The sequence below is a fragment of the Passer domesticus genome, chromosome 1 (genome assembly GCF_036417665.1).
Source record: "Passer domesticus isolate bPasDom1 chromosome 1, bPasDom1.hap1, whole genome shotgun sequence".
Lineage (NCBI taxonomy): Eukaryota > Metazoa > Chordata > Aves > Passeriformes > Passeridae > Passer > Passer domesticus.
In genome coordinates, this window is record NC_087474.1 from 100,349,366 (window position 1) to 100,361,970 (window position 12,605).

The 12,605-nt window shown below is 40.9% G+C and overlaps 1 protein-coding gene and 1 long non-coding RNA gene across 2 annotated transcripts in view; one reads left to right on the forward strand and one right to left on the reverse strand.

The window, feature by feature from the left end:
- Window positions 1–1,265: 1,265 nt before the first annotated feature.
- Window positions 1,266–12,605, reverse strand: part of AHRR (aryl hydrocarbon receptor repressor) — an 88,790-nt gene continuing 77,450 nt past the window's right edge. Inside the window, exons 10-11 of the mRNA XM_064431312.1 lie at window positions 11,863–12,004; window positions 1,266–9,360 (exon numbers count right to left, since the gene is read on the reverse strand). Coding sequence (XP_064287382.1) covers window positions 8,241–9,360; window positions 11,863–12,004 — 1,262 coding nt within the window. The 3' untranslated portion in view covers window positions 1,266–8,240. The remainder of the gene's footprint in view (window positions 9,361–11,862; window positions 12,005–12,605) is intronic.
- Window positions 8,878–11,222, forward strand: LOC135306813 (uncharacterized). Its single transcript, XR_010367579.1, has 3 exons — window positions 8,878–8,942; window positions 9,025–9,114; window positions 9,962–11,222. It is a non-coding gene; the product is annotated as an uncharacterized LOC135306813 (long non-coding RNA).

Here is a 12,605-nt window from a genome sequence, read left to right on the forward strand (position 1 = left end):
GCTCGTCACTTCCGCCCGTGCCGCAGCCACGCCCCCAGGCCGGCGGCCATTGGCGGGCAGCCTCTCGCCTCGCCCAATGGGGAGCCAGCGTCGTGCCGGGCGCCCGGCAGCAGGCCACGCCCCCATGCTCAGGCCACGCCCCCATCCCCGGCCTGGCTCCCCCTGGCGGGAGGGAGGACCCGGGAGCGGGAAGGCTGGGAGCGGGCCGGGAGGGATGGTGGGAACGGGCCGGGAGGGATGGTGGGAACGGGCCGGGAGGGATGGTGGGCCGGTCCAGGGGGAACCCCGGGAGCAGTTCCCGAGAGGATGCTGGGACCAGTTCAGAGGAATACTGGTCCCTGTTGAGGCCAGGAGAGGATGCTGGGACCAGTTCAGACCGGTTTGGGTGCCTGGACCTCTTTAGGATGGATACTGGGACCAGTTCAGGCTGGGGGTGGGTACTGGGACAAAGCCAGGAGGGGGCCGGGTGGGCAGTGCTGGGACAAGTTCAAAGGGAATGCTGGAACCAGTCGAGGCCAGGGAGTGCTGGGGATTCCTGGGCCCCTAAGGGGAAGGGGCAAGAAACACAGCAGCAGCAGCGGCTTTAATTTAAATGCAAACATTTTATTTTAAAATGTCTCGGCTTTACGCTTCTGCCTGGTAATAAATGTAAAATATAATTTAAGAAGTACGCTTAAAAGTTCCTTCTAAAAGCAGGCTGAGGAGACAGTACAGCACACAACAGAAAAGTGCACCGGGTCCAAACAACATGCCAGAACGTCGGATCCACAGGTCACTGCCTGCTTTGAACCAGCCCCAATTCCTTCTACAGGTGTATCAGTGATATACCATGGCACCCGGGGTACTCCTGTGCATCTGCTGCTCATCTCCCCAGACGGGCAGCACTCGTGCCTCTGTCTTGTGCCCCAGTGCAGGCGTGACCTGCATCGTGTGGTACATTTCCAAATGGTGTGGGGTGGTTGCAGTGTTCTCTCCAGAAATACACCCTCCCCAGAAGGGTTTTGGGGAATCATGGAGCGCCAGATAGGCCAAAACTGGTTGTAGAACTCCATGCTACTGTTTGTTAATCATAGAACCATAGAATGGTTTGGGTTGGAAGGGATCTTAAAGATGATCCAGTTCCAAGCCCCCTGCCATGGGCAGGGACACCTTCCACCAGACCAGATTGCTCAGAATTGTCCTCCACTTCAGGAGAAGCAGGAATGGCACTTTTAATCCTGGACTGTAAGTGGAGTGTAATGGCACATTATACCCCTTTGGTGATGATGTTTTTGGTACCTGGACGTTTCTGTAACAGTCAGTCTTTTACAGGGAGTCACATTAAAATGCTTGATCGTTATTTGTGGTTCTAATCTCAAAATCTAAAATGGACTAATTGAAAACACCCTACTGTACATGTTATGTAATGCTTCCATACCCTTCTTAATTTAAAAAAAAATTAAAAATTGCAAATTAAAAGCGCAGTTGCACAGTGAAAGAATAAACATGTAGAAAAAAATAAAAGAAGCCAAAAAGGAGAAAATTAATTCCTTGATTTTTTGAAAGAGAGACCATATCTAAGGAAAAAAGGATTTGGCATTACATGTATACTTTGCAGCACTAAACTGTTGGTGGCAGCTGGGGTTTCCTGGCAGTACAGACTCCTGAAAAGAGGATGTTTCACCAGCAGAGTGACCTTTTTTCTGGTTTTGGGGATACAGTTGTTATTAATAAGTACCTCCATCTTATTAAAGAGCAGGGAGAAATGAGGGATTGCACTTCTGCCTAACACTGTTCTTTTGGCAAAACTTTTGAAGTATGCCTAAAGTAGAAATAAAGCTACAGATACAGAAAACAGAAAGGACGGAGACCAAAATGTACCGTCCTGTGCAATCAAAAAGGTGGAAAAGGTAGAGGAGGAAAAGGGAATTGCCTTTAAGGAAGAAAGTGTTCTTTGGTTTTGTTAAGAGGGAATTCAGGGAGGAGAGGGTGTGAGGAAGAACCCTTTCAGAAGAGGGAAGTTTGTTGACCGCGCAGAGGAAGAATCTTCTTAGCTATAGTGAGAGTAGAAACAAAACTGAATACTGTTATTGAGAACTGAGATAACTTTTGCCTTTTTGAAGTTCTTTCTAGAAAGACAAAATAAATTTTTTAAAAAAAACTACAACAGTTGATGCTTGCCTCTCCTTATTTCACATTTTAAATCAACATGGGGAGGACAAACATGGTCCAAAACCCTAACAAAAAAAGTGAAGGGCAAAAAAGAGGTTCAGAAGGGAGAGCTCACGCCCTCCTGTGGTGCAAAATTAGGAGCTCTAGAACAGAACTTCACCAGATTTTTTTTTTAATGCCTTTTAATTGCTGAAATACAATTAATAAGACTAGCCAAGCAGCTGATGATCTTTCTATTGCTTTCTGCCACATCTTTGTTTACCATAATTCTACCACTACAAATATGAACATGGAGCTGTCCCTTGAGCTCTGTTGCATCAAGGAAATCTTTAAAAACTTCAGACTGCATAATTAGAGCATCAAGTGCACAATTCCCAGCAGCAAGAGAGTTAATGCACACACTGAATTTGCCACAGTTTAGGAAAGTAGCCCCAGGAAAGGAGCAGGAGCACTTCATGCCTCCTAGAATGATGTTTTCAGTCTGGTTGAGAAATGCATCTTAGCATTGAAGTTACTCAATCCTTGTTTTCAAGAAATTATTTTTAACCTGAAAAGTTACAGAATCAGTTCCACAGAAGAAAAAAGAGGATGTGATTTCAGACCACAGAATTTTTCTGTGGATGAAGAATTCATTAATGCTGTAGTCACAGAATAATTACACCTTGATGGCATTATATCTTTTCTCTTCCCAAAATTTGTCTTTTTTTTCTTTTTTTCACTTTCCTTCCAAACTACCACTCAAAGAACATCTTTGCCTAAGCACAAGCAAGTGCTTGGATCTCCAGATGTTTGGGTTGGTTTTTTTAAAAGGACTTTGTGTGTTTATGATGACTTTGTTCAGAGGCATTTCTGATAGCACGACAGGGAAATGTAATGACAAGAACACAATGACAAGAACACGCCAGATGCCCCTGAAAAGTGACAAAGATCTGTTTGTCAGGGTGGTAGTGCCTGTGAACGTTAGCTACTGGGTGCAGCCCTTTGTATGAATCTCCTTCAAGTGGACAAAATTTTGTGACTGCATCCTGAGTGTGGCCACCTGCACAATCTCCTGCCCTCTACCTGTTGCAGCACCTCTTTCAGTTGTGATCCACAATTTCTCATAGGGCTTGGCTAGATTTGAAAGAAGACACTCCAAGGAAAGAAACTCCTGTTCTAGTGAGAAACTTTCTACAATCTAGTTTAGATTTAGGATTTTTGTCTCAGTATGATAAGAAAAATATTTCCATTTTGAATGGAAATTCATTCAACTCCATTTACACCCTAAGAGAGTACAGAGAAAGAGAGAAAACGAGTAGATAGAGAGGACAAGAAGAAATAGAATGTGTCTACACCCCTGTCATTCTGAGGCTGGTTTTCTTGGTTAGGTGACACTGAAATGAAAGAAAATAAGTGTGTTAATTTTTTTAACACTACCTAGGGCGATATATGTATTTATACATAGGGGGAATGATGGCTTTTAACTATTTTAGTTAAAACCTAACACCTCGTTATGACAAAATAATGGGTTTCCTGAAATAACTACATTGGGTGAGGCTGTCCTATTAAGTTCCAGTATGGCTTCAACAGAAAGAGTTAAGAAAAGCTTCTAGGCAGCAGAAGCTGATCCTGTCCCACAGAATATTCCTTGCCTCAGGCTTCTTGCTTCTTAAGTAATTTAAGCCAATTTCCAGACGAATTGCACATGCCTATCTCAATACCATATCAAAGGATCAGAACCCAAAGTCTTACTGAACTGACTGATGCTCGGATGTCAGACTAACCTGTACTGTCCATAGCAGACTCAGATGTAAGCACTTTAAGAATATATAACTGTTCCAGTAAAGGGTGGATAAACCAGAGACTTAAACTTTGCATTAATATGTTACAATCAAAGAGTAGGAAGTTAGTCTTTCCTACAGTGAATTTAGGTAGAGTCCCTTAATCTTTCACTTCCCTTGTTAAATCTCCGAACCCAGGGTAACTGAAACAAGCTTACCACTCACACAGTGCTGCCCTCACTCAGAACTTTTGAAATTAAGCTTTACTTTGGTATCCAAAGACTTTAACATCAATGTAAATTATTTATAGCGTTACCTTCAGTGGAGGTCTGCCCCAGTTTCAGTCACTATTTAAGTGCAGGAAAATCTACTCTTTTTGGTGTTCAAGCTTACTCCTAGCTTAAATCAAGTTGTTTCTCAGTAAAAGTAGTAGCTTTCAATGGTGTTGGACTAGCATTTGTATGGTGCTCAGCAGCTGTGCACTGGCAGCTGAAATCAGGTCACATTCTCAGCAAAGTCAAAACCTCCATCAGCAGCTTTAGCACTGATAATAGTCTCTGCTCCATGTGGACCAAGTAACATCCCAGGGGGTGACACCTTCTCACAGCATTTAGAACTGCTCACCTTCCATACTAAGATATACCCTCCCCAAAGATCAGAGAATTCATGAGTCCATTCTGTCTCAACCTCTGGAGGGTTTATGGCTGAGGAAGTTTGAATGCTATTACCAGTGAGGCATTTCTTTCAGCCTGAATGCTCCAAGTTCCTATTAGGCAACCATTTGACTAGGCATTTCTTCTACAAGAATAATTTTTTATTGTTGCTACAGTAAATGCATTGGAAAGCTCCTAAAATAGACTTTAGGGCTGTGCTCAAGGGACACAAATACCAGTTCATTAAGGCTAAAAGCTAAACACCAGTGACTGAAAAGATCCTAAATCCTACTTCTCAGTACTAGTTTTTAGAATAATACCAAAGCAGCAACAACCACTAAGAAAATGTAACCATTTTAAAGAACACCTCTGTCTTTCATCCCATTTACTGGTCAGTGCCAGGGGGTCATTAATGTCCGCACACAAAAAGGGTTTATAAGATTAAATCTGTGGTAATTTATCAGGCTACAGTGCAACATCAGGTTTCAGTCACTCGATGCAGAGCACATATCAGGTGTTGAAGGCAGATCTATGCCTTAAACACAAATGGCAAGAGATTATTTTAAGCATTTATTTCCTCTGTTCTTTCTAAGTACTTAGAAGGAACTGGTCTTTGTTTACTACCAACAATGGTTAGCAATTGTCCAAAAAGAGGATAAACTGCTGATCTCTTCATAAGCCTGGTTCTTGGGAGATTGCTGTACTGCATGTGTGACAGTTTAGACTGGAAATAATTCTACTGATACCATATTTTTTCATGTGAGACCTGAAATAAGAACTCATCCACAAATTAAGTGGGCCAAAATAAAATGTGATGCACAGGATAAGTGTATTTTTCTTGGCTTCAGACTTTGTGGAATAACAAGGAAACAAACATGACTGCATTTACACAGCAGGAGTCAGAAGGTGACATCTCACTTTTGAGTCACACATTCTTCCATTCACCTAGAAGCCCATTACATCTCATGTGTCAGATTGCATTCCCTTACATGCAGAAGCTTCGCCTACCACTATGATATTGATCAAGATGTGTAAAATGTGTCTGGGTTTGTTGGAAACATGAGAAAAATAATTCCAACTGATATGTGCCAGGAAAGTCTGAGAGAAGATAGATTTATGTCAACAAGAAAATAATTAATTTTGTAACAGGGAGAACTTTAGAGAATTTCCATTATTAGTACAAATTACTTCTGCACTCAGAGACCTGGCTGATACAGTCACAGCAGGTGGTATTTCTAAGCACAGACAAGGCTTTTGGTGACACAGTCCTCTACAGAGTTGCACCTAGTGTAACCACTCCCATTGTGCAAAATGGCATCAGCATGTCCAGATGAAGATGGAAGTGTTTTACAGTCACACTTCATCAATGCAAATGATGTGAGAAAGTGTAAGGCAGTCTGAAACCAAGCCCAGGTACTCTCATTCAGAGGGGTGTGACAGTGATTCCAAGTGTGGAATTGAACAAGCAGCTTGTCAGAGGTCATGCAGGTGTGTTCTCCACTTGCCCCCAGCCATGGGCTCCCACACTACCCTGTCTCCCCATCACCTGGTTTCTGCCAGGCAGCTGCACAAGGAGCTGGACTGGAGAATATTGCAGGGTTCATAGCGCAGCCCTAGGAGCAGCTCTGAGGCACACAGTCGTGTCTGGCACCAGCACAGTTCTCCAGTGCCACTGCTGCCCGCCAAGCAAAGGACCATGACAGCAACTCTGTGAGGGACTAAAGAACTGCTGCATGTAACCATGCAGATAGTGAATCAGTGAGGCAGAGGTTGTGCAGCGACACTGATTTATGGCAGTCTCACTCTGCATGAGGAATAAGTTTGCTTGCCCACGAGAATTTTTGCAGTTTGGCTTGAGTTTATGTGATGTGGACAGTGGTGTACTGGAGAGCTGTGTAAATTCCACCACTGTGGTCTCACTTCAGAACGGCGTCTGATGTTGCATTGCAACCACTGGCAGGAGTATTAGAGCAAGGATATCAAGACTGTCTCAAACCAGAGGCAGCACATGGCCAACAGGGAGCTGATGTACCTCGGACACAAAAAAGGAAACATTCTCATGGTTTGGATATGGTCAGCTGGACTATGACAGATTTAAGCCAAGATACAGTGAGATTTTGTTGCCCCTCTTTACTGTCCAGTGTGCAGCGTTTCATACCACAGTTCATAAGCACTAACATGCAGAGAATGAATATCTTTACACCTGCCAACTCTAATGTACAGGCAGTAAATTCCATCAGAAGAGATAACAAAGAGTCTTCGTGGAGAAGAGCAGCCTCACAGGTGCAGAACCATTGCACTACCTGAAAACTTCACTTATCCCACATATTTAAAGCATTTGGGAGAATTTTACACCACTCATCTGGCATGTAAAGCCATGCCCTTCGTGATGAACAGATAAAGGAAGACATTATTTATAACATTTTGAAAAAGAAGACATTCATTACAGGGCTTATTTCAAAAAGCACATATACATACATTTAAGCTGTTTTTTTTAAATGATGTGGTTGTTATATAGGTGAAGTGGATATACACTGAAATAGTGCAATTTTAAAACAAAAGTTAGTGCAGGAGTCAAACTACAACAATAACAAAACCCAAAATATAACTTTATTTCTTTGTTGTTGTTGTTGTTGCAGAAACACATTACTGTCTGGGTTCAAAGAAAAGTATACACTGTTTTCAAAAGCACTAAAGTGCTCTTGAAAGGTATACATCCACCTCTCAGTGAGATTAAGGGTTTCTTTTGGGATTGAAACTAGGATCTTTTTGAAATAATATGGGGTTTGGTTTTGATGTAGGGTGATGATATCTAACAAGCTGCTATCAGTCAAAAAATACTATCAAATAAAAAAGTGCATTTCCTTTGTTGACATTACAAGTAACAGCAAGGAAAATAATCAGAGAAATACTTTGTTCTCACATACACTTTTCAGCATTTTGTAACTCATTTATAGAAGTAGATTGCATCCCATTGTTCAGTCTTTCAGCAGCGACATGAAAGGCTGATGGCAATGAAATGTAAAAATATGGATTCTAAAACAATAATATTATCAAGAAACTTAGGAATAACTTCAGTTTGAAGCAAAATAATTTCTAATTCATTTATGCAAGTAGTTGTTTTTACTTATGTGGTACTTTTAAATTAAAAAGTTGTGTTGGGAAGCCCTTTCCTATTGCCATTAATTTAATGCTGGGATGAAGGAATAGCTGATCCTTCTTATAAGAGTAGAAAAATAATTATAAAACAAAAACTCTTATGGTAAACTGACCATAAACATTTTTGATTTGCACAGAGGCATCACATCAGCTTGAGAAAAACAAACAGAACAAAGGAAACAGAAATTGCTAGACTTTGCTAATGAACTGTAGACAAGAGAGGAAAGGTGATAAGGAAAAATGATCAGGTATACCTGTGCAGCAAGTAATGATTATTTTTCTGTGCCTGAGGTTTTATCTTTCTTTCCTCTTTCCAAAGATCACTAAAAGAAGGGCAGTAGCAGGGAGTAGGCTGTGTGTACCTGTGTCTGTTTCTTTTCACACACAGGTGCACGCACACACACACTCTCAAAATCTTTCCACTGGCTTTTGATTTTAGTAAATCATTTAACTCAACTGGAAGAGAGTCTACAACTTCTTGCTTTTAGCATTATAAATATTTCAAATGTTATAAAATCTATTGCAAAAATGTACATTCAGTGGTTTTATGAGGCACAAGACCTGCTAATGTATTTTCAGGGAAGCTTGCGTGTACTCTGTTCTGTCCACTGTTGGACAATGGTGGAGAATCCAGGGGCTCACGCTTGATTGCTTGAACCAAGCAGGGGTTTTTAAATTCACATGGCATTTTGAACACCTCATTAACCTCCTCTTTCTCCTCCCCTGGGCTGGGGCTGTAGAAGTGGCTGTAGCAAGCTGTGTGTGGCAGGTCGGGCACGCTTTCCAAACACACAGAGGAGTTCTGAGGGCAAAAGGGGGCCGCCTCCTTGCTCCGCGAAGCCTTGCCAGCTCGGTTCAAGTTCAGGCTGTTGGGATGATTTGCTATGATGCGTTGCCAGTTATGGGGTGTGTAAAGGCAGTGCCTTGGCTTCTGGCAAGGCAGGGCTGGCTGGCAGAGGTCCGGCTCTGTTTTGAGGTGCATTCTGCTGGGATAGCTGGGCACTTGCTTTCTCACCGGGCCACTCTCATCCAGCCAGGCTCGGCTCTGCGAAAGCAGGTAGTTATCGGCAATGTTTTCAGAGTCAGAGTCATACTCCGTTTTGATGGGCATCTCCAAGGGAATGGCTGTGTCATAGAGAGGCTCTGAGGATGTCAGTGGTCTCTGCAGCTTCAGATGGTCTGGCGCATAGTTCTCTGCACAGCGCTGTTGGAGCCCCGAGTAAGACTGGCCGTTTTCTGTGTTCCCCCAGTGCGAAGGACAAGTTGATGCCAAATTTAAAAAATTTTGGTCTCTGTTGTAGAATGATCCACCTCTCCTGTTTGGACATGTGCTCATTCTCTGGCTCATAGAACAAGAACTGGAGTTTCTTAAAGCCCAGCTACTGTTTGTGGTACAGTTGTTTTGAATGCCTAAAACTGATGTGTTAGAACTGAGAGGTTCCTCTTGCATAAAACACTCACCATTAGTATGAGGCTCAAACTTCACTTTTACATTATCTTGTTCATTCTTCACTGCTGCCCAGTTAAGATGCTTCCACTGGCCCAGAGTTTCAATGGCACTGTTATAGGAAAGCCCCTCCAGGTTTCCTTTTAAACTGGCAAAGCCACTTAGTATCTTCAGCTGTTCGTCTTCTTCCCTTTCAATAACAGTAGAAAAAAGAAGTCAGATCAATCAGAGGTTTCTAAATGGTTGTTTTCTGGGATACAGAGTGCATTACAAGCCCTATATTGTCCTCAATGCAGGACTCTCACACTGTCGTGCACATAATCTTTGCATTTGCTTGAGAGAACAAAAGAGTGTCCCTGCATCTGGGTGTCAATGTGTGTGCGCAGCTAACTTTCTGAGGCATTGCTTCATTTGAATTCATACATTGTTCTTCCATTTCAGGCACACAGTTCAATAAAGAACCTAAAAACTGTAGTACATTACAGTAATTCCCTTGCACTTTTGTTCTTCCCTTAAAATATGTCTAAATAATATTTGTGGGTAAAAAATTTGAGAGATAAAATACAAGTAGTATCTGAAATTAGATATATTTTGTTAACAAAGAGTTATTTGGACAAAGAAGAGCTTTCTGATCTGAGAGATTTGAGGGACAGCTGTGTGAGTCTTACATTTCTGAGCTGAGAGGAAATAAAGTGTCCAAATTAAATAACCAAATAGTCACAGATGTTCATATTGAGTGTATGTTTGTTTTATATGTCTAACTTAATTTATGTTGCCTTTTGTTTTCTAAGATGGCCAGTGAATTAATTTTCCATGACCTCCAGCTGAAGTACTCAGCATTGAAGAAGAACACTGGCAGAGAGTGTTGCCTGAGCACTTCCATGCCCAAAGCAGCTGTTTTCAGAACTGGGTCCAAATCCTGTGATTTTAAGTGCTGATTCCCAAATCTGTGGGGTCAAGTGCCATGAAACCACCTCATGCATCTCCAAGAAAGAAGCAGACATCTCAATAGGAAACTGCATAGGAAAACCTGAAGAGCTATTGAGGGGTTTAGAAGGCTTTTTCTTAGTTCACATTAGAACTTTTTCCTTGGGTATTGAATCAATGTGCAAGAAAAGGATTTTCCAGTAGAGGGAGTCCGTGTTGTTACAAAGAGAGAATGTCCCGCTGTAATAATGGACACCATGAAAGAAGAATATTTTCTCTCTCTCTTTTTTATATTTTGAGGCATTAAATATTTTCAGTTCTCTACTAAATATTCTACTAAATTATTATTGACAGGATTGGCATGCAAATAGTCTCATAAAAGTTTTCTGCAGAATATGCTTCTCAAAAAATGGTCAAATTGGGAAGCACAGGGCTGAACAAAATGCAATAGTCAAAAAAAGTTAAACCCCCAAATGAAGAATTTTACAGTGAAATAGTATCCAGTGAAAATTCTCCAAAAGAATCTGTGTTTCCTGGAAGACAGCATACATTTTAACAACAACAACCAAAGAAGTTGTAGCAAATACAAAGTCTATTGCAAACTAAGACAGAACTGAATATAATCACTAAAGCCAGCTCTTGTAATACTTCAGTCTGTGGGAACCATCAAGCCCAAAGGAAGGATTTTAATCTCTGAAAGCAAAAATGTAACTAAATAAACATGCTTAATTACACAAAAACTATTTTGAAGTAGAGAAACTAATAAAAGAAGCAGCCCCTTTTAATCTGCTTCTTAATAGAAATTAATTCCCTGACACAGCAAGATGATGTTTGTGCCGTCCTAGTAAAGGTAAAAAGTTCCAGCATCCTCAGGTGAGAGCTCCCCTGCTATTCATGTGGATCTTGGGAGATACACTGCCTGCAAGGAATAGCTACTCTAGAAGTGCAAAGACTTCTTTCATTTATTTCTTCCACCTGCAAGGCATTCTGAAGGAAAAAATCTGGGATAACAGCCACATTTTTAACACTGGGCAGATGGTGGCTACGTAAAACTCCTGTCCCTGCCCACTGTCTCTTCCCTCAGACCAGCTTGAAGAGATACTTCCAACAAGGCCCACAGGAACTGAAACAGACAGTCCCATGAGAGAAGGATGCAAAGCCCACTTGAGAGGAAAGGGTAAAACGCATCCAAAAATTCCTCTCTGAATGCAAATCTGTGAGATTAGTTTACCGCGCGATTAGTTACTCCGCGACTGAGCCTACAGGCAACTAGATGTATCTGTCTACAAGCATCCAATGAACATGAGTACCCTTCTTTAGGTTATGTTGCACATACACAGCTGTAAACATCAGCTCAACTGTCTCACATGAAGGAAAAAAAAAGCTCAACATAGTCAAATGCTGATAAGCAGAAAAACTAGGACACTAGATTTTCAGCTGCAACGTAAATCAAAACCCAAATTATATTTTTTTGTCCAAGAAAGACAAATATTAATAATCAAGTAATTTATTTCTGTGTTAATGTATATGCATACTCAACTTCAGAAGAAGAAAAGGCTGAAGGCAGAAAATAAATATTGTTTAGGATTGTAACTGCCATTTCACATGTTCCAAGACAGAAATAGATTTCCATATAATAAGTAAACCAAATTTTTCTCATTCAGCTCTTCTCTTAGGTCACTACAGCCCTTTGAAAGATTTCATAGAAAAAGAATGCATTCATTTTCCGATTTTTTTTTTCTTTGGTACTGGAAAATATACTTACTTTAACATTTGTTGTTGGGCAAGGACATATTCTGAACAACCACTTCGATACAGAAGTTGAGTGTTAGCTTGAACCCAGACCCAGTGATCTTCATTTGTTTGTACTTTCACTAGAGAAATGCCATTTTCTCCATTATTCTTTGCTATATAATTTAAAAGAAAATAGATTTTAATACAAGCAGTATTAAGTTATTTTTTGTTACCTAAACTGCAAACATTCAAAGATTTCATTGTTTCTCTAGAAGCATCAGCATAGGAAGGTACAAACTAAAATATGTCACAAAATGAAGCAAATTACATCTTAAAACTAAAATTTGAAAAGCCTAGTGAGACACTTAAACTGTAACTAAGGATTTTACAGAAATAGTTATTCCTTCTAATATTTTCATCCCAGTAGTTGTAGAACCCACAAAAAAATGTTCATGAAAAATGGACCTATAAAAGAGGAATGATTTTTAAAGACATTAAAGATTTCCAGCAGATATGACAGAAGGATGAGCGGATGAGCGGATGAGTCCACTCAAGAAGAAGTTGCACAGTGGGGTAGACTTACCATCAAAATTTTATCCATTGTAAAATCTGAACTAGCGCCTAGACTCTCATAATTTTTCCACAGCCAAACACTGGAAAAGCATGAGTCAAAGCTGTGGGCACATCATGAGTTTTAAAGACAATGCATTCTAATTTTCCTCTGTTTTCTAATCTTTGGGGAAAACTAACATTTGTAACATATCCTTCAGTTTT